The 21551-nt window shown below is 46.2% G+C and overlaps 1 protein-coding gene across 7 annotated transcripts; it reads left to right on the top strand.

The window, feature by feature from the left end:
• The first annotated feature begins 1043 nt into the window (after positions 1-1043).
• LOC144152221 (uncharacterized) lies at positions 1044-21551 on the top strand. 7 transcript variants are annotated; one of them, XM_077683452.1, is made up of 7 exons: positions 9741-10049; positions 11686-11959; positions 13045-16197; positions 18690-18806; positions 18894-19024; positions 19212-19372; positions 21343-21551. In XM_077683452.1, exons 3-7 carry the CDS (start codon positions 16195-16197, stop codon positions 21402-21404), a joined length of 474 nt encoding a protein of 157 aa, XP_077539578.1. In that variant the 5' UTR covers positions 9741-10049; positions 11686-11959; positions 13045-16194; the 3' UTR covers positions 21405-21551. The 7 variants fall into 7 exon arrangements, with proteins under 7 accessions (XP_077539581.1, XP_077539578.1, XP_077539575.1 ...); XM_077683449.1 differs by lacking the exon at positions 18690-18806 and having other exon boundaries at positions 14444-14529; XM_077683453.1 differs by lacking the exon at positions 18690-18806 and having other exon boundaries at positions 13045-14529.

The raw sequence follows: 21551 nt of genomic DNA, 5'->3' as shown, positions 1-21551 counted from the left end.
GTGTCACTAACGGAAACTACAAAATTCTTATGCGCCCTATACATTCCAAAACCGTCCATGCTCTTACTCTGTAAAGACTAAACCGGCAGTCTGTGTTCGGCTGAACAGTGGCAGTGCACGAGTGCGCTAAAAAGTTTGTAATTTCATTAATGTTTGAAACCAAACTGGTAGAACCTTATTATGATTCTTTCCTCAGATCTTACGACAGAATTCCGAATGTGGCAAGATTTTGCTCGACTTGCACAGCACATGCCTAACCGCAAGAGCATGGTCAGACACAGCCGTCTTTGTGTTATTATTTTTTCTTGCTAAATTTAATGTTTGATATGGCATTGAATAATGAACATAGCAGTGGCTTGCTATGCCTTATCCAGGAGTGGTTCTTACAATTAAACGGATGGCCACCCCAGAAAAGTTACTGTATAGTACGAGCGTTCAGGTAGGCTATAGGGCATTTATGCACGAAGCATTGAATACTTGACAGAGAATAATGCAACTATTTCAGAACCCCAAGAGGGAGCTCAGTACAGCAGACTCGACATTTGGGCTGTAGTGAAATGTCGACCAGCTTCTCATGTTCGCTCAGAGCTCTGATAGAAGCTACGAGATGGGCTGCGTTAGAGACTCAAAACAGAAAAGGAAATCACAAGTGGCATGGCTTGACAAATACCGATGGCTGAATTTTTCCGCTTTGCGGGAGGGGTAATCCTGCCATGTTCATGTAATTTTCACCATTAACAGCGCTCTTCTTGTGCTTATATCTGCGTGTTTAGGGTTGGTATTTGCTGAAATTATTGCTAGCGATATAACGCTTCTTGTATGCATGATTCATAGCCTGTCGTTTTTTTTAACAAAGCACCTGCGCTACACATATATTTGTAGTGCAGATCTTATCTCAAAAAGAAAACGAGAGACTAAAGTAACGAAATTATGTTATGACGTAAGTGCATAAATTCGATACAGACGGCACAGAATGAGCTCCATTATTGGCTTTACACTGGAAGCTGCTGTACGGGCGTAGAATGCTTATATGCCAAAATTTTCTTTTGCATTTGGGACAAGAACAACTAAATGAAAAAATCTCATTCTTGCTACAGAACTGTGACCTTCCCAAGAGAAAATAGTACTTGGTACCACTGTTTTATGGTTAAATTCCCAGCTGGAACTAGGTGGTACCAGTTGGGACCAGCAAGGACCAGCTGGGCCCAAATGGCAATTTAACCATGCACCACCTGGGACCAGTTACATTTTCTCTTGGGTTACCTTCGGAGTCGAGGTATGGCGATGGTCCCGGGGACGTGGGCTGGTCACAGTCGGGTACACCGTGGTTCACCTGAAGTCGCTCTATATATACATGTCGCAGGGCCGCCTGGAGGGCTTGGAGCTGGGCGTGCCTGCTGCCTGTTTCGGGCAAAGGTTCTGTGCCTGGGGAGCCCCGTGTGCGGACGTGTCGGATCGCGCTAGGCGAGGGCTTTTCACTGCTCGGCCCAGAAGGTAGTGCTGGTAGCCCGTACATGCCTGGTAATGGAGAGGGCTCATTGGTGTGAGTACCCCCTGCCCTTGCCAACAGCTGCTCACTCCCTGTGAGATGCACGCGATGTGGACCAGATGGGCTGGTTCATAGCCATTTGCGGCGCTGTTGCGGCAATGGCAAACCTTACGTAAAACACCTCTCTGTGGTTACCATGCACACGCAGGCTCTCCATCGTGGGCGTCAGACTTGGACTGCGATATGCGAAGGCCCTGCACGCGAGGCTGGGCGCTTGGTCGCCGCATCAACACCCTCCTGGGATGCTGCAGAGGTGTCTGCCAGCTGGCCCCCTCTCTGCCTTCTCTACGTTGTCCAGGAGGCGCATAGGTACGATGCTCCTTTGGTGCGCTCCAGTTTCAACGTAGTGAGGCTCACCAACCCCGTATTCGGAAAGCCAACTTACCGAATGACATAAGAAATTCTTTCGTAAGGGCCGTAAAAGGTAGCATGAGAGAAAGCCAGCGTGCATTTCAAAAGTCATCCATATGAGAATTCAGTGGCCTTGTCGAAGTGGAGCAGTCAGGTTCAGTTAATGCAGGGGGAATGAACCTTAGGGGGCTGTGGATAGACAAGCAAGTTGGCTAAGGCGGTGGTCTTCGATAGGCTGGGGGATCGTGTTAACGGTGCCAGTTGAGAGTGAGCGTATTGTAGAGGGGTTGGCTGGAAGGCGAAGTGTTGCTCTGTATACCCTGTGCTGTAAAGCTTGATTGATTGTATCGCTTATCTTTCCGACGCAACGCAGGCGACGAGGCGCGTTTTTTAGGTGCGGAGCATCTTAGGACCTCACAATGTCCGTCCGCATCCGTGCGCATAGCATTTAAAATCGCAAAAAAATCACACAGGCACCGGCAGGATTCGAGCCTGTGTTTGGTAGACCAGACAGATGAAGTGTCAGTCGTCTTACCCATTGGGCTACGACCGTGAGTTAGTACCTGAGAGCTAAACGGCTTACTCCCTCGCCTGTAAGGGTGCGGAGTACCTTAGGACCTCCCAATGTCCGTCCGCGTCAATCCGTGCGCACACCGTCATTAGGCGAAAATCTGTGCGGAAACTATCTAAAAGGGTACAAGAGCACTCCAAAACACTCGACAACAGGCACTAACATAATCTAGCAACGAGAAAACGCGCAAAAGCACATGTAGTCAGGTTGTGATTGGGGTGTTACCACGGCACCCTATCGTTAGGGTGCCTAAAAGAACGGTGTGTGCATACAAGCATGCAAAATTGCACAAAAACAGGCTGAATGTTTAAACCGCTAATTGCACTATTTTCACCTCCCGTTGAGACGTTTAAATATGAACTCTCCACATAGACCAGGGGAAATGCTCTAAAATTGCTGTTCGTAAATTGCACAAAACGTGCTCAATGTTTAAATTCCACTGCACTGATCTACTTCTTCGGGTGTATCACAAGGTTCGTTTCGATGTCTGGGTGCGCGGGAAGGGAAGGCTACAAAATGCCTCTTGTAGTCCTATAAATAAAACTTTTACGCATGGCATCGGTGTCCTCAACGAAATCGAATTTACCTAAGAATTTGTTCCCGTATTATTATGCGGTAACACTGCTGACGCGAATCTGCGGAGCGTTTGAATGAGAGTTTCACATTTTATTAGAAACAAACAAGCGTCGAATTGTTTTTTTATGTTGATCAAAATCTTGTCGCACGAATGGAAAATAAAAAATAAATGAAACAGTATAAAACCGAAAATGAAGGCGCTTACGATGGGATCTCTCTTCGCCAAATCCAACATAATGCAGCAGCGGCATGGACGTTAAACAGGAAAAAAAATGAGCCCTTGCTTATTACGAACTTCGACAAAATAGCCCTCCCCTTTCCACTTTTTGTATACAGCGTTTCACGGACCACAGGCACAACCTTGAACTGTGACCATTTGAAAATTCCGTCGCTCTCTGTTCCTCTTCTGTTCCAACAGCGCAATCATGCCCACTCCCCCCCTCTGACAACAGTCATTCTCTTCGCTCAGTGGGGTTATAACGTACTAGCAATCACTATTTTATTAGAGTATTATTGTTAGTGACCGTCAATAATTTGCACATATGCAAGAAACAGACCACCTCGGTCTCTCCTGCACAAACAACGCTGGAGAACAAGTCATATCAAAAGAAAACAAAAGTTGGGGTGGGAGGGGGAAGCATGAAATGGGGCGCTAAATAAACAGGCGCCAAGTAATACTACGATTACTTACACATAAAACAACTAAATGTCATTGCAAAGTATTATCCTGCTTTCTGCTGCTTTTTTGTCGTTCAAATCGAGCGCCAAAAAACTTAGGCAGTTCGCGTTTTATGCTTGTGAACTTTAAAAATATAAGCTTCTGTATTATAACACACACAATAAATAATAAACCCTAGAGTTACTGCTATATTCAATAACAGAGGCAATTATCTGCCAGTCGCGTTTTAATTCGTTTACGCCACCCACTGCCAACGGCCCCAACCGTGAGTACGGCGTCCGGCGGCGCAGCCGAAACACTTTCATTTCGAATCGCACTGTCTGCCGTGGCCCGTCGACCGTGATCTGTGGTATGCCGTTAACAAGCGCAGTTATATTAATTTGGCGACTGGACGTCTTCGGTTATGTCTGTCGTGTTCCACTTCGCATCGAAGTATCTGAGAACAACTTTTCCACCTAAAGACGGCTAATTTCGTTAAGCGCTTGCCCCCCCCGGACAAAAAGTCCAACAAGACTTTCTTGTTGGGCTGAAAACACGCCTGTGGGACCAATAAGAAGTTCTGTCGGCACTCTATCGTCCCAACAGCGTAGTCTTCCAACAGGGAGTTTAACCGTGATGGCGTTTACCGACTCGCCAACACGATCAGTGAACGCCAACAGACGCCTTGTTCGTTATCAGCGGCGCGAGCGCGCCATCAGACAGAACCGACAGACGTGCTGAAGGTGCTTTTTAGGGCCTAAACAGCAGCGTCTATGTCTGGCATAGAGGCTAGGCGTCAACGTTTATGTTCTGATTTTTCCCTTCAATAAGTAACAGTCAGACGGGCGATAACATAACGATGTGAAGATGTGCTTTGGCTCATACCACGGCAAGCACAATCGTTTGTTGCTGCAGCCTCAGTTTCTCTTCGTCCACAACAAACCTAATCGGCTGTACAGCTTTCTTCGAGGGCGTGTATGCAGGGGTTCTACCTTTTTTGCGCAGGCCGCCGGGGGCGGTCGTGTAAAATCATTTTCGCTCGTCGCTGCCGTTCTGCCTACCTGTTTGCTGTACCTATAACGTCGCCGCCACCGCATGCTTCGTTCGCTTTCTAATAATCCCCACTTGTTACAAACTCAGAGGTTTTCGCACTTTTAGCAGTCGTTTTACACGACGGGTTTGATGCGCCTGACATTCCAGGAGTGACATCGCCTGTAGTATTAGCGCGGCGTTGCTTATCTGCAAGACGGTGCCGGACAAACAAGCGTTATCAACGCCATAATTCTAACGGCACATTCGATTTCATTCGTGGCTACCGTGGCTTGCGCAGAAAAAGGTCGGGTTGACTGCGATAGGTTTTCTTGAGTCAAATAAAGGAGCTTTGGTTCAATCGCTTGCAGCGCTAGCAATGCGGCCTCGGCAAGACCGGTGCGTGAAAAACAAGCGTAGGACAGCCATAATTTCAAAAATTCAGCGTAAACTAGACAAGCGACAATATTCGTTGACAACTTACGTAAGTAAAGAGTTGTTTTAGGCACCTCACACCTCCCGCCGAGATAGCTCAATTAAAAAAAAAAAAAAAGCCGAGATAGCTCAGTGATAACGAGTCCGTATTCGCCGCGAGCTCGACATGTAGGTGGCGACAGCGTCGCGCTGCTAGTGTGGATGCTCCGCTGAGCGGCCCGTAAGAATGCACACTGTGGGCGCGCTTCGTGCCTTTTTCTCGACGTATGGTGCGCAAGACAGGTGCAAACAAGAGTGGTATGCTGTAGTTCGGTTACTCAACGTTCAATGTATAGCATGGAAGCGGCAGTCAGTTTTCATTATTACGCCAAAAAACGCGACGACTCATCGGGAATCTCAGAATGGCCGTAATTGTGACAATGAACTTGTACGCTGTGGCTCGTAGCAAGCTCGATCTTTCCAGACTATGGCTTTGAGCCTTCAATAAAAGCATAAATAGAAACAAATCAGGAACCCTCGATCTTTGAAATTCAGTTTACAACGGCAATCTCAGTCGCTTTCACTGGTAGCATGACGCATTCTTGCATTTGTGGGATGCCCTGAAATGGTACCTCTACTTAACTGCCCCGAAATTCTTTTTAAGAACTTACTATATTTTTTGCGTGTTCAAAAGGCAACATAAGATTACTGAATTTTGATCAGCGCAGAGATATAAATGTAACAGCTCTAACGGGTCTTCTAAATGAAATTTTAGCGACTCTGAAGGAAGGTTTCATGAATAACGGTTTCGGATCACTTATTTACGGCTTTCGTCGCAAGTGAACTTGCGAATTGAATTGTCAACGCTCGCACGCAGTACAATCAACATCTCATGTTAGCTAGGTTTTCGCAAAGTGACAAGCAGGCTTACAGTGTGCAAACCAATTGCTTCTGGGACCTCACAGTGAGCACAAACTTTCTGTGACTGCTGCTCTGTTGACGATTTGCGTTCCTTTTAAAATCTAACAGGTGCCTGCAACAGCGAGATGTGTTTGCATTCTTGCGTATAAGGTCGCTTACGAACCCTAAAGGCGGCAATAAATGAAGTTGCGCTGTTGCAGATGTAGTAAAACATTTCCTTTTTTTCTCGTTGCAAATCAGCGTAACGGGTTCCCGGTAACTACTTTATTTTGTAAACTGAATATCGCCTTTGTCTTGGCATTTAATTCTTGAGGATTAGTTAAAAAATGACATTCTGCGCATTTCATTTTTTTGGGGGGGGAAGGGGGAGGGGGGGGGGGTCCTGCCAATGTTGAAAGAGCAGCGAGAAGAGAACGCATGTAACACGCGCGAAAAGCCAAACTATGGTTATCAGTATTATTTACAATCGAAACTACACTAGGCGTCGTGTTCTGTAGCGGTGAAAAAGCAGTACACGTATTTTCCAAAATGATTAACCCCCCTTTAGTCCGAGGTTGTCCAGGAATTGTGGGACGCCTTTTTCAAAATTGTATTGAAAGCAAGCATTGTGGGAACAAATTAAAAAAAAAAACAGCGAGTCATGGCACACACCCCACACACATGTGGGCAACAACGTGCATTATATATTACGCGTTTTCTTCTCTTTCTTTAAACTTAGGTCCACCTTAAGAGGTTAAGACGTGACCAAATTAGGCATTTGGTTATGCTGAGTGAGACACTTTTCTGGACAAGGTGATTCATGTCGGATTTGAAAATGATATATATAAAATGACACACAAAATGCCACATGACTGACGCAAACTCACAACTGCTTAATTGTACCGAAACATTCTCCCTAAATACTCTTGCGCATCCATAGAAACGTATTTTAAATAATACGTAAAATTAGCAACTCGATACAGTTGAATAAATGTTTATTCCTCCTCCTGAGTATAACCAACGACTGTCCAGAAATCGTATTTATTTTAGAAAAGGTACGGGAAGGACACGATCACACAGACGCTTGCGGGTGTAAAATACGTGTCTGGTAATGTATGGGCGATAGCGCACGGGTCGTGTGCAGTGTAAATGTTTTTGTTTGTTTCTTCTTTCTATAAGGACACAGCGCAATTTTACAAGGGTGTGGAAATTTCACGCGTATGCACAGGTCTTGTCGCTTCTTACCCGTTTCGCGTACTAAACTTTTATCCTTTAAATAATCGCCACGCCACCTTCAAAAAGCACCCTTCGACATTCCCGAAACGGCAGACGACTGCACTCAACAATAAGAAAAGTGCAATGTGTGGAAGCAATGTTTATAACGTACGTTTCACACTCAAGCGGTGACCACAGCGAAGATGTTTCGTGGAATTTAACCAGCGCATTAACCCGCAACGGCCGCTGATTCTTGCTTTTCTAGAGGAAACGAGCACGCAGAGGTTACTACATTGCTTACTGCCAAACGAGCGCATATATTGGTTGTTTTGTCGTGTGCAGCACGCGTCTTGCGCCGCACGCAACGTGAAAAAGCAGACGACGCGAGAGCGCCATCCACACTCACACTTTGAGAGAAGAGAAGTGATTGGATGGAAGAAAGGAAAGGAAAGTGCACTGGGGATATTATTGAGCTCAGTAGGGAGCTCACCTGCATTCAACCCAGTGCGGTGGGGAGGGGAAGAGGGGATAAAAGACTTGGGAGGAGGCTAGGGGTGGAATAGAAAAGGTGTGAGAGAGAAAGACAGGAAGCAGAGAAAAAGGGAGAGAAAGAGAGAATATAAAAAAAAAAAAGAGAGAGAGAAAAGAGGGGGGGGGGGGGCATTACATAAGCGACAGCGGCACAAGTGTTCGGCGCGAGTGTTTGTTGAGCCTCAGCTACAGGCGCTGGGTTAGTCCAGTGGCCTCGAGGAATGCCAGGAGGTGTCGGAACACTTCACGACGGGAGCTGGCAGGACCCGTCGGGAACAGCAGGTCCTGCAGGTTGTGTCTGGGCTGTCCGAGACGCTGGAGTGCAGCCTGCAGCACTGCTCTGTGTGCTGCGTGCTCGGGGCAGGACAGGAGCAGGTGCTCCAGCGTCTCGGGTTCGGGGCAGTCGGCACAGGCGGGGGAGGCGCGTCGTCCTTGGTGGTGCAGCAGGGCCGCCACCTCACAACAGTTGAGGCGCATCCGGAGCAGCAGGCTCCGGACATCCCTGGTGAGACGCCCTGGCAGAACGGGCGGGGCCTGGCCAGAAACTACTCGGGGGTCTGGGTGTCTGGTCAGGGCCATTCGGGCCAGGATTTGGCGTGGGGCGTCAAACGCCGTCACGTCCTGGGAGGCAGGGGTACCTGGCTGGTGGGCACCCTTGGCCAGAGCGTCGGCTGCCTCTTTCATACGGCCTGCGCACCCAAGAAGGAACCAATACAGCAGATTCTTTACAGTGGGGGCGCTTCGAACCAACCCTCCGCCCTTCCAACCCGCCTTTCTGTTAGTCGACGCATCGCCTCTGGCCGAGCAGCTGTGTGTTTTTGACAGTGCGCTTCGCTGCCGGCGGGCCGCTCAGCCCGACCGGAGCGTGAATAGCAGAATCACGTTTAGCTAAGCGATAACCCTATCTCCCTCGACGGGAAATCATTCGCGTCACTGGTCGTGCCCTGTGCGTGTGCAAACCAAGATATCATCCGAAAGGAAAAATAAAAAATAAGAAATGATATTTCAGTCACGGAAAGTGCCTTGTTTATTTGCCTGTCTCACCATTTTCATATAATACAGTCGCTGATAAGATATGAAGGCCTCGCATATTTTTCTTCATGTGCCCCGAGTTAAAATGTTTCTTTCAATTTTTTGATTAGGCGCTTCCGAATGATATTGTTAGGCTGTTTGACCCAATTAGACCGAAAATTCAGAAGGGGGGAGGAGGCGCCTATTTTAATGACGCACATGTAAATTTACACGGACAGGTATCGCGTGTAGCCACGGCAGGGCTAGAGCTGTGGCAAGTGCGCGCGCGCCGCCGCTCTACCTACCCCGCGCGTGCTGTAGGTCAACCGGCGAGGGTTGGTCCGCAGCGACACGAACCAGCGGCGGTCAAAGGTGGGAACTATACCCGAAGCGCAGGCCGTATGAAAGTGCGCGCCCGCCGCTCCTCCAGCCCGGCCGTGCCACACTAGGAGCGGTTCGTCCCGCCGCCGCCAGGGGCCGACTGTGTTCGCGCTCGGGGCGAATACTGTTTTGTAGGTCAATGGTTCGATTCCTCGTCGAACCTCGCTTTTTTTTTTTTAGGTGAGGGTTTCATTAGCTCTTTTTTTAGGACCAGGGTAAGCGCATGTTCCTTGCTTTCTATCACGCCAAACATTTACCACCCTCCTCCTAAACCCAAAGTAGCTCGTTTTCTCGCACTTTCTCTCTTGAGAAGCCCGCCGTGAAAACAAAACCAAAACAAACGTCCAAACCTCTTTGCAATATCAGTATATATGTCAGTTACTTTGTGTGTATTCACTTTTGCGTTTAAAAACCTTAAATTTAAGTTATAAACACATTTCAGACTTTGAAAGCAGAAAGATAATTACCAATATTACAGCACTAACACAATTTCCGTCAAACATAGAGGTGCTGCATTTGAAGTCTGGCAACAATCTCTCACTTTTTGGGTGTTTTTTCATGGCGTTTTGTGCCGAGTGGTTGCTGGCGTGATTTGATCAGTTTTATCTATTTCAAGCTTAAATCATAGTTATAAAAGCTTTATGGGTGATGTCTACCCTTCCAACCTACGCGTGTGTTGAACATGGGGACCCCGGAAGAACGATTATCGCCGCATAAAATACACTGCGCGTCAAAAGTGGATGACATTGCACCCGAACAAAGCGTTGTTGTTGTTGTTGTTGTTCCTTTTTTAGTGTTGGTGTCCGTGAGATGAAGACGACAGTGAAGGAGAATTGTACGTTCGAAACATCGTTTTTGCTCGGGTAAGTACGCATTTTTTTATTATTCTGTATTTGGTTGGAACGAGTTCTGGTGTTTATGGGTCAGTGGTTCGCTAGACCCCCATCTCATTTGCTCTGAGAGCCTGCGTGATTTAGCATACTTGTTTGGCGCCCAGTCCACCGTTTCCGCAGAAGTCAGCATCAATTTACGCTGAAGCTAGACCTTGGCTGCGATGCTCGCGCTGTAGTACACGGCTGCTAATAATTTCACATCACGCAAGGCTCTTTAACACCGGGGCGTTTGTTTATGTGTCTCTCAAACAGTGCCTTTGTGGCTGCAGATCGCAGTCGCAATTTCGCGTGAGTGGCACGACGCTGTGATTAGTCCTCCTTCGTGAATACCCGCGGTATACCAAGAAATAACATGAACTGGAGGTTCCCTGGAAGTGCATGCGAAAAAGCTTACACTTTATTCCGTGGCTGGCGTCTCGTAGGTGTTGTGAAGTCTCCCCCCCTACCCGAATTCCGTGCAGTGCGTTTCAGAGCTATTGCGCTCGCGAGACCGGCTGCCGCCGTTGCGACCGTACGCCTCGCGGTCTTCGGGCCGCGATATGCGTGCCGTTCTCGTGAAGCTCGGCAACAGCGTCGGGAAATTGCCGTACTCGCTCGCCAACGCGTCCCGACAGCGTACGCGTCGACAGGGTGCTGGCGGAGTTGTGCTGGAAGAAAAGCAGGCAAGAGATGAGGACGCAGGAGCTGTAAAACAGATGAGAATTTACAAAGTGCAAGGTGGAGAAAATAGTATGCAAGGGCTGGAAACGGTGAGAGAGTTCGGGCCGCGTTAAACAGATGAGAATTTACAAAGTACAAGGGGGAGAAAATAGTATGCAAGGGCAGGAAATGGTGAGAGAGTTCGGGCCGCGCGCCAGCGAGCGAGTACGGCAATTTCACGACGTCTGACGTTGCCAAGCTTCACGAGTCCGTTACGAATATGACGACGCCCGTCTGAGAGTTCATAGAGGTATAGAATTCACATACGTGCAAATTGGAGGTGAAATGCGCGCATGTGGCCTCGCAGGGCGTTAGCATAGTCTCGGGGTAGTGGGGACGATTTCACAACGCCTACGAGGCGCCTGCCGATTCCGTCAGAGTAGCTCTCGGGAAGTCTGGGGCTTGACATCAGAGGCATATGTATTGTTTAAATTAGTGCAGAAAATTGAGCGAATTGAGAAAATTGAGCGAATTTTCGCAAAACCGCAGGCCATACAGATACTAACAAGAAAGCTGTAGGCACTCACTCAACTCGATTTATATTGGAGAATTGCACGTGCAGATACAAGTCAGACATTGATATGGAGGAGTCACAACTATCACACACCAGTTCCGATTGAAAGCAAGGGATACAGATGAGCTGCTAGCATGCGTTCCATGCAAATTAGCTCAGCAGTGAGCTTTGCATATATCATGCATACCTCACTCACAGTACCTGCAGGTCAAATAAATACATTCTTACTGTGACCTAAATTTCACTTGGGGTGTTCAGGGAATGTTCTTATAAGTGCCTTGGAGGTTACTGTCTTTAAACGATTAAAAATCTACTTGATGTAAGCATTCGTGCTTTGTGTGTGCTCTTGTATTTCAACAAGTGTCAGCACACTCACAGATTATGCACCTGCAGGTGCTGCTGCTGGCTGTAGTGGGTCGGCTGCCTTCCAGTCCAGTTTCAAAGGCTTTTCCAGGGCCTCTCTTGGCCAACCGACACTGCACCTGCTGTACCCAAGTACTGCCTGGCCTTTCGTTGGTGCTCCGTACGCTTTGCCGCCAGGAATGGTCATTCCTTCATCCATCATCTGGCCGCTTAGACCACCCGTTCAGAAGCCAGCGCATTTGCTCGACACATCGGTCCAGGCACTGCTGCCATATCGGTGCACCCACCGATTATGTACTTTCAGGTTAGTTATTGCATATTGTGGAACCTGCCATGACGTATACCTGTTAGCAGTGCTGTGGCCTCTGATTATTTGAAACATTTTCATAAAGCAGTGCTGTGCGTTTGGAGCGTGTCATTGCTTAGCAGAGGTATTGAAGAGAATCTGGGGCCGTTGACTAAAGGGCAAGAAGAGAAATTGAACTGACTTTGAAGCAAGTATTCGTATGTAATCAAGCCAAGCATACATTTAGGATCTTTCGATATGGTTTTGAACTTGCAATACAAACTGGTGTGGAACTACTTTCCATTTTAAGTAAGCTAACAATTTTATCTACTTCAGGTCATACTGGTATTAATCATACTATACAGAAAAGTAGATCTCACAGTCTGTAGAATTCCCACAGCGCTTTTTTCGCAGTCTCTCATGACGGGCACTATTCTCAATGATTGGAAGATAAGTCGAAGTAGCACCAATCTTAAAATCAGGAGACGGTACTTCACCATTAAATTTCCCTAACAAGTACCATATGCAAGGTCGGGGAGCATTTCATCCACTCTCAGGTCGTTAATTATTTATAAAATCACAATATCACATTCGAATATCACCGTGGTTTTTACAAGGGTTACTTGCGAAACGCAACTTTCAGGATTTGTTCACGATCTACATTGATCTATTGACGCAGGCTTACAAATTGCGGTAGTTTTTCTCAATTTTTCTAAAGCATTCAATCATATTGCACACCACAGACTACTTCTCAAGCTTCACCCTAATGTCCTCACTTGAGCGAAAAATTTTCATTCTTCTCAAATGCAGTTTACTTCTCCTAATAACTATATACTCCTCTACACTGCACTGCCAGCGTTTACGGCTTCGTTAATCACCGCTGTCATTTGTGCCGCGTTGACAATGGCGAGAGAGAATCCTTTGCGAGCGAATTTGCGCGCCTCGCAAGCTTCGTTGGGTTAGCGGCGAGCCACCTCGTGTACGGTGCCGCTGTATGCGGGCATTGATTTTAGCTCAATGCTGTGTTGCCCGAGTTGTAACAATCGTGCACCCAATCATTTCCGTTCTTTCATGTGTGGTAATCATGTGCCATACTGTTTTAGTCCTCTAGATGGCCTGAACACATCACGTCCCTCCATTCAACCGGAAAAGAGCCACAAGCATTCTCAACAGTGTGTGTCCGACAAAACGCAAGTTTTCAGACAGTTTTATTAGCACAGTGTGCTATTATAGTTGAATAATGTTGTATTATCTAAATGTACAAGTACTCTCCCCTATACTAATTATTGGTGTTTCATGCATAACCTAACATGTAGCCACTAAATGGCAACCTTGATTGTTGATTTCAGAAAACTCAAAATTTTGCCCAAAATCATAATTTGGGTTTAGCAGTTAATCACCATGTATCCGAACTTCCTGGTGTTAGTCATGTTTACGTTGAAGCCATATTTCTTAGGTGTTGGCTCAAAAATGTCGGTACCTTTGTACTTTCGTCTTGGATGAAGCCCGACCACATGTTTTGTTTTGTTCAGCCTTTTTTCGGATGTTTATCATGTGAATTGACAGTGCTTGCAGTCCACTTTCCCAGTTAGTTATGTAACTGGCTGTGCCATCTAACGAGGCCGGATTAGGGTTCTGAAGGCTGCCATTTACAAACGCTAGTGCAGGACCACCCATAAGGGAACATCCTTCTACAAAGAAATAAATTTGGAAGTGTGAAGTATCATCTGCATTATCCTTCACTGGAACGTGCTGATTACAAGGCTTGGGACTTTTCTTGAAAGTACTGTAGATGTTCAGCTGACCAGCTGAGAGGGAAACCACTCAAACACACCGGCCAAGGCCGATGTTGCTGCAAGATACGAGCAAGCATTGAGTCTACTCAGCAGTACATTGCACCTTTTTTTAAGCAGCCAACGTGCATGCCCCATGTTCTCCTGATTGGGCGTGTCCTTATTCTTTCTTGCGTCCACCACACTCGAGTCACGTTAATTTCGCAATGGTGGAATCCAGCATTTTCGGGCAAGATAGGAGAGCTTGAACTCAACCCACTTGCCCGCAATGAGTATTCAAAGCCCTCCACCAACTGAAGGTACTGAAGTGAGTTGTAAGCATTGCCTGAAAACCATAGCAGATGAGGTTAAATATAAAGCATAGTTTACGTTATGAGTCTTTCTGTCCCATTTACATGTTTTGAACGAAAAAAGTGCCATTTAAAGGTGACACCTCCTTCCTTGCCATTTTCTGATGCCTGATTGTTCCGTTGGTGCGGATAAGTTTAGCAGATTGCTCACATGTCTAACCTGTATTAGTGCTTGAGCAGTCAAACGCTGATGTTAGCAGTGAAGTAGGTGAAAATAGTAGTTTGATTGTAGTTGTGTGCAGATTACCTATATTGTGTTAATTCCTGGAAAAGCGAAATTGAGGTAACCCTGCTAACAATTCAGCTGCTTGTTAATGCCAATGGTCCGCCTACGCCAATGGATGCCAATGGATGCCAAGGTTGCCAATGGTCCGCCTACGAACTTGTGTCCTGCATCGTTTCTGCTGGCTGGAGCGGCTCATGGAGCATTTTCCAGCTTCTCAAAGTTTGTGATCAAGCGCTCCTCCAAGTGAAAGATGCCGCAGAGGGATCTATTGTTTTAATGCCACAATGTCACGTGCTCAGCAGCTAAATTACTCGTAAGGCTTTTTAAATATTTATCGCCCAAGAGGGCATGTTACCTTCGTCTTCGGTGGAATGTGTCTGCAATCAGGTTATTTGTGACAGAAACAAGTGGACCACGTCGTGAGAGTCATTGAGGCCTTGTTGATTGCGCATGCTTCTAAAATGACATTTTCATTCGGCTGAATACTTTTCAAATATTACGATTTGTGAACAAATTATGGTAAACGTCAGGATTATTTGCACTACAGTGCAGGAAGGAAATGCCAACATCCGTTTTAAGCGCCTCTGATATTTTAGATCGTTGGCTGGTGAGCAAGAAAACAAAACTGAAATTTTTTTAGAAGTAAAATCGAATATTCCTTGTCACCAGTGCATGACCATAGTAAAAGCTATCTAGGCACCAAATTTCGAATTAAACACGAAATGCCAAGAAAAAAAGGGAAATAAACTAGACAGCTTGCTACAATAATCCCATTCGTAAAATTCCTCAATGTCTATAAAGTGATGATTCAGGCGGGTTGGTTAAGGTGTCAGTGGGTTTACACACCCAACTTGCAGGGAAGCACATGAGCTTTCAATATGAACTTTCAAGTGAAGACCATCTTCCTTCATTAAACTGCTTTGCACATTGATGCCAGTCTGATAAATGTAGTCCTGAATTTTTGTTATGATCAATCTTTGTATGGGAACCATATATTTTTATATGATGTCGCTGTATTTCTGAAACTGTATCTAGTCTCCAATTCCAATTTGTTGTCGTCAGGTTTTTTAACTAATTCGTAGCTTTTTTAACGATTATGGTATGTTTTGTGTGCCTAAAGCAATGCCTCATTGCATGTTTGGCCTATGTAGTGTTGAAAGCGGACATTTTGCTTCAAAGTGGAATGTCGGGCTAGCAACATGGTACTTCGCGTGCTGCTCACTTTCATTCATGCCATTATTTTTTCTATTATCCTTTGAAATTAAAAGCCAACCAATTTGCTTTCGTTTTAATTTTGTCACCTACTTTATACTTCCTTTTTTTTTCAACTTTCTGTAAGGATTGACTATCCATATTTTTATGATACCAAGGCGTTGGACTGGGCTAGCTGGTTCATGTTTGAATGGATGAAAAACCAAAGGAAAACCCAGGACACAGAAGAGAACGACGGGACAAACTTGTGCCGTCATTTTCTTTTAACTGTTTCCTGTGTTTACCACTGGTTTTTTATGCATTCAAATATTTTTTATGAGTTTGTTGAATAGTGATTAGTTCAGGTGCTCAAACAATTTTTGGCTGCGAAGGCTCCCTGTAGCATTTATACAAGTGCTCTCTGCTTTTTTTTTTGAGCCAATACCCCATCACCAGTCTTCATGAGGTGGCCTTTTGTAGAAATGAAGTTGAAATAAATATTTGTTTGCATTTCTTTACATGTTTTGAAAGAACTTCTTGTTCATTCTTGTTTCTTTCAACCCTGTTTCAGAATCCTGCTTAATGCATTTCCTCTGTTATTTTTTTTCACAACCAGGAAGTGTGCTCATCCTCGGTTCTTGCTGAAGCAGCAGTATCCACACTTCACACGTGAGCTCTGGACACACAGTAATTATGGTATGAAACATATGGCATAAAATATAAGCTTGCTTTGTAGAGGTCATTGTAGATGTCAAAGCTCTTGACGGTGTAGTCCAATGCCTGGTGTAATGTGCAATGTCTACAACTTGTAAAAATTAATTTTGTGGCTATAATGTTTGAGATTATTTTGAAATGCACGTCAACTACTATTAAGAATCGCTGTCTAAATTGGCAGCCATTTTCCTGGTGGATACAGAAAGTCAAAAAGCGCATGTGTAGAGATTTCAGTGCACCTTGAATGTCCCAAATTTGCTAAAGCTAATCCAGAGCCCTCCCTGCGGTGCACTTCATATCCCATGTGCAGTTTTGCGTGAAAACAGCTACAAATTTATTATGAATTTCAATTTATTTTAATTTTTTAAACGCAAATATTCCGAGTTTAAGCTGCCATATTTAGAGTAAAATATTTTGTAACAATTGCATAGCTACCAAAGGTTTACAGAAAAGCTTTTTGCTTTTGGTTATGCACCTTCTTATCAAAAGAAAAATGTTATTAAGAAAGGCAGAAGAAACCCAAATATGGAAATAAGCAAACCCTAAAGCTGCGGATAGACTGAATGTTTTGTAGAGAATCTTTTGCTGATTTCAGTTCTATTCAACTCTAAAAAAAGTCTATAGACGTAGAATGCTTGCCAAATACTAGCCAAAGCTAATGGGTTCTGGCTGTTAGCTTTTCATTTGCAACAGTGACAAATGACCCCACATCCACCGGCAGGGACATAATGCAAGCCACCATGTACAAGCTAGCCTCATGATAAAATAATGTTTTAGGAACAATGACATTACATTTCAACCATGGGCTTCACCAGGGAACTAGTATGCTTATAAAACTCGATATACCACCAAACCTTGCAAGTGCTGTACCATATGGATATTTTTTCGTAACGCAAAAAGAATAATGCAAAAGAAAATAAATGGCTTGGGTACCCAACTTTTATGAGTAGATTATGAGCCGCAGTATGGAGGGAACTATATTACGAGCCGCAGTACGGAGGAAACTATACATTTTGCATTTGGTCTTCCTTCATATTGAACTTTCCTGCTCAACTCAAGAATAAGGCACTAAACATTGCAGGTAGCTACCGTGATTGGAAGTTTGATGCAATACTGAGAAGCCAAGGGTTTCAAGGTTCAAGGAAGTTTTGTGTGGTTGAAGTGTTGCTCACCTAATTGCTTTAACTGCATAGCATGGTTATGCTGTGCAGTGAAGCTCGAAGGATGTGTACTGCAGTTCGGCAAAGTGGACATATAATTGGTTTTTTACGAAGTTTTGAATAATCAACTACCTCTAAAGTTATAACTCTGTACTGAAATGTGGCTCCTGACTCTTTAAATTGATGTTTTAACAATCGGTGACACAAGTTCAAGGAAATTATCAGCTGACGTTGAGCTTCAATGGAATGTCTCACAGAACCGAGATTTGAAAGCACGAATGTTTCATACCATAATCGTGTGTCATATTGTGCAATATGTGGTCTCACACCTGCTGCACCATTTGTGAACCGAGGACGACGCACCCTTTTTGTACCCCTTTAGGTGGGTGCTTTTGCAGAAGATGCTCCTACAGATTGGGGTGCTAAGTAGCAACCTAGGATACTTTTAGGCCTAAAAGGGTGTTATAAGGCACCCGTCTTCTGGGGTGCTTCACAAAGGGTGCTCCTGCGGCGACAGAATCCAAGCACCCTAAAGGGTGAGGTGAGGTGAGGTGACTGTGAGAGGGAAAGAGGTTCCCAGCCTGCACCACATATGTATCGCAGGGAGAGAAAGGGAACGGGAGGTGGTAGAAATATGGGTTGAGGTAGTGGTACAAAGGTGGTTGGGGCAGGAAAAGGAAGGGGTAATGGGGAAGAGAAGATAGATCAGCGACCACCGCCCGGGACTCGACATTTGGGCTGTACTGAAATGTCGACCAGCTTCTCATGTTCGCTCATAGCTCTGATAGAAGAAACAGAAATCACAACTGGCATGGCTTGACAAATACCGATGGCTGAATTATTCCGCTTTGCGTGAGGGGTAATCCTGCCATGTTCATGTAATTTTCGCCATTAACAGCGCTGTTCTTGTGCTTATATCTGTGTGTTTAGGGTTGGTATTTGCTGAAATTATTGCTAGCGATATAACGCTTCTTGTATGCATGATTCATAGCATGTTGTTTTTTTAACAAAGTACCTGCGCTACACATATATTTGTAGTGCAGGCCTTATCTTAAAAAGAAAACGAGATACTAAAGTAACGTAAATTATGTTATAACGTAAGTGCATAAATTCGATGCAGACTGCACAGAATGAGCTCCATTGGCCTTACACTGGAAGCTGCTGTACGGGCGTAGAATGCTTATATGCCAAAAATTTTCTTTTGCATTTGGGGCAAGAACAACTAAATGAAAAAATCTCATTCTTGCTGCCGAACTGTGACCTTCCCAAGAGAAAATAGTAGTTGGTACCACTGTTTTATTGTTAAATTCCCAGCTGGAGCTAGGTGGTACCAGTTGGGACCAGCAAGGACCAGCTGGGCCCAAATGGGAATTCAACCATACACCACCTGGGACCAGTTACATTTTCTCTTGGGTTACCTTCGGAGTCGAGGTATGGCGGTGGTCCCGGGGACGTGGGCTGGTCACAGTCGGGTACACCGTGGTTCACCTGAAGTCGCTCTATATATACATGTCGCAGGGCCGCCTGGAGGGCTTGGAGCTGGGCGTGCCTGCTGCCTGTTTCGGGCAAAGGTTCTGCGCCTGGGGAGCCCCGTGTGCGGACGTGTCGGATCGCGCTATGCGAGGGCTTTTCACTGCTCGGCCCACAAGGTAGTGCTTGTAGCCAGTACATGCCTGGTAATGGAGAGGGCTCATTGGTGTGAGTAGCAGCTGTTCACTCCCTGTGAGATGCACGCGATGTGGACCAGATGGCCTGGTTCATAGCCATTTGCGGCACTGTTGCGGCAATGGCAAAGCTTACGTAAAACACCTCTCTGTGGTTACCATGCACACGCAGGCTCTCCATCGTGGGCGTCAGACATGGACTACGATATCCGAAGGCCCTGCACGCGAGGCTGGGCGCTTGGTCGCCGCATCAACAGCCTCCTGGAATGCTGCAGAGGTGCCTGCCAGCTGGCCCCCTCTCTGCCTTCTCGACGTTGTCCAGGAGACGCATAGGTACGATGCTCCTTTGGTGCGCTCCAGTTCCAACGTAGTGAGGCTCACCAACCCCGTATTCGGAAAGCCAACTTACCGAATGGCATAAGAAATTTGTAAGGGCCGTAAAAGGTAGCATGAGAGAAAGCCAGCGTGCATTTCAAAAGTCATCCATATGAGAATTCAGTGGCCTTGTCAAGTGGAGCAATGAGGTTCAGTTAATGCAGGGGGAACGAACCTTAGGGGGTTGTAGATAGACAAGCAAGTTGGCTAAGGCGGTGGTCTTCGAGGGGCTGGGGGATCGTGTTAACGGTGCCAGTTGAGAGTAAGCGTATTGTAGAGGGGTTGGCTGGAAGGCGAAGTGTTGCTCTGTATACCCTGTGCTGTAAAGCTTGATTGATTGTATCGCTTATCTTGCCGACGCAACGCAGGCGACGAGGCGCGTTTTTTAGGTGCGGAGCATCTTAGGACCTCACAATGTCCGTCCGCATCCGTGCGCATAGCATTTAAAATCGCAAAAAATCACACAGGCACCGGCAGGATTCGAGCCTGTGTTTGGTAGACCAGACAGAGGAAGTGTCAGTCGTCTTACCCATTGGGCTACGACTGTGAGTTAGCACCCGAGAGCTAAACGGCTGACTCCCTCGCCTGTAAGGGTGCGGAGTACCTTAGGACCTCCCAATGTCCGTCCGCGTCAATCCGTGCGCACACCATCATTAAGCGAAAATCTGTGCGGAAACTATCTAAAAGGGTACAAGAGCACTCCAAAACACTCGACAACAGGAACTAACATAATCTAGCAACGAGAAAACGCGCAATAGCACCGGTGTATTCAGGTTGTGATCAAGTTGTAATACACAGTGACTGCATCGAACTACGCTAAATGGCGCTACGCGGAAACACGAGATGGCGCCGCGGTGCACCGCGTATGTAAGCGGGTTCTGAAAATCCCATACCCTCTTCCCGCCATGGACGGAAACGAACGTAAGACGCGTCACGCTGCTGCTAACGTCTACGAAGACAACGAGCTTCCCCGAATACGAAACCGCGGCAAGCGGAGGCGAAGTGACTAAAATCGAATGACGGTCGGTGCGCAAATCAGATTTCACTCGTAGTGCAACTTGGATGTCACGGTCCCCGTACTCCGCACCCTCGCCATTATCCACGAAGTTGAGATGCTGCCATTTTTTTAACGTGCGCCGAAATCTCGTACACACTGGTGTTTTAAGTGCGAATGCACTTCTTAAGCGACCCTGAATCACGCGTCCACCGCCGTCCGTCCGTCCGCACCACATACCCACTTAGGGCGATTGTCCAAGAAGAGTTCCTAATTTCTTTAGCACATACCCACTTAGGGCGATTGGCCAAGTAATCTGAAGCACGCGTCCACCGCCGTCCGTCCGTCCGCACCACATACCCACTTAGGGCGATTGGCCAAGAAGAGTTCCTAATTTCTTCAGCACATACCCACTTAGGGCGATTGGCCAAGAATCGGGCGTGAGAAGGGCTAATGCACCCGCTTAAAAGAGTACTGACACGAAATTTCAAAGCTGAGATCCGCTCTAGCAATCAAGTACAACGACAACACAAATAGGTGTCTGTGAATAAATGCATCTTTCTTTCTTTGTAGTTGTGTGTGTGTGTGTGATCTCTCTTTCGCGAACATTACCGAACCGCACAAATTCAACTCCTGCATTCGCACTTTCACATTCTTCCCCTCGGGGAAATGCGGGGAAATTTTTGCTTTTCGCCTCCATCAGGAAAGCGGCCGCCGCGGCCGGGAATGAAAGCTGCGACCTCGTAGAAGCATGACTGAAAGTCTATAAAACTAATTTCATGTAATCTGTGGTGCCTAAGGATGCTTATAGGCCTGCTCCCTTCCCTACTATGGAGCTGTAATAAACCGGGTCGCCAGCCCTTAGCTGCTTCCGTTCCTGACTGCTGCATTTGTGTAACTTTGGCTTTTTCTTCTTGTTATTCTTTTTTTTCAGATGTTGCATTCACTTGGCTTCAGCGCGCTGGCCTTGTTCGACAAGTCAGGACGCCTCTTTGAAGCTCCAAACCCGAAGCGCGTCCAAGCCTGCCCGTGTTCTGTACAAGCTTGCAATCCTTCACGCCGCCAAAACATGACGTCGTAGCATCTCGCCATGTCGCTCATACTCCTTGCTTCAATTGCGAAAATAAAAGAGTTTTCTAAATA

The sequence above is a fragment of the Haemaphysalis longicornis genome, unplaced genomic scaffold (assembly GCF_048455015.1).
Source record: "Haemaphysalis longicornis isolate Haplotype H1 unplaced genomic scaffold, Haemaphysalis longicornis Haplotype H1 scaffold_9, whole genome shotgun sequence".
In the NCBI taxonomy this organism is placed as follows: Eukaryota; Metazoa; Arthropoda; class Arachnida; order Ixodida; family Ixodidae; genus Haemaphysalis; species Haemaphysalis longicornis.
The sequence above is the reverse complement of the archived record's forward strand: the minus strand, read 5'-3'. Positions and strand labels throughout refer to the sequence as shown.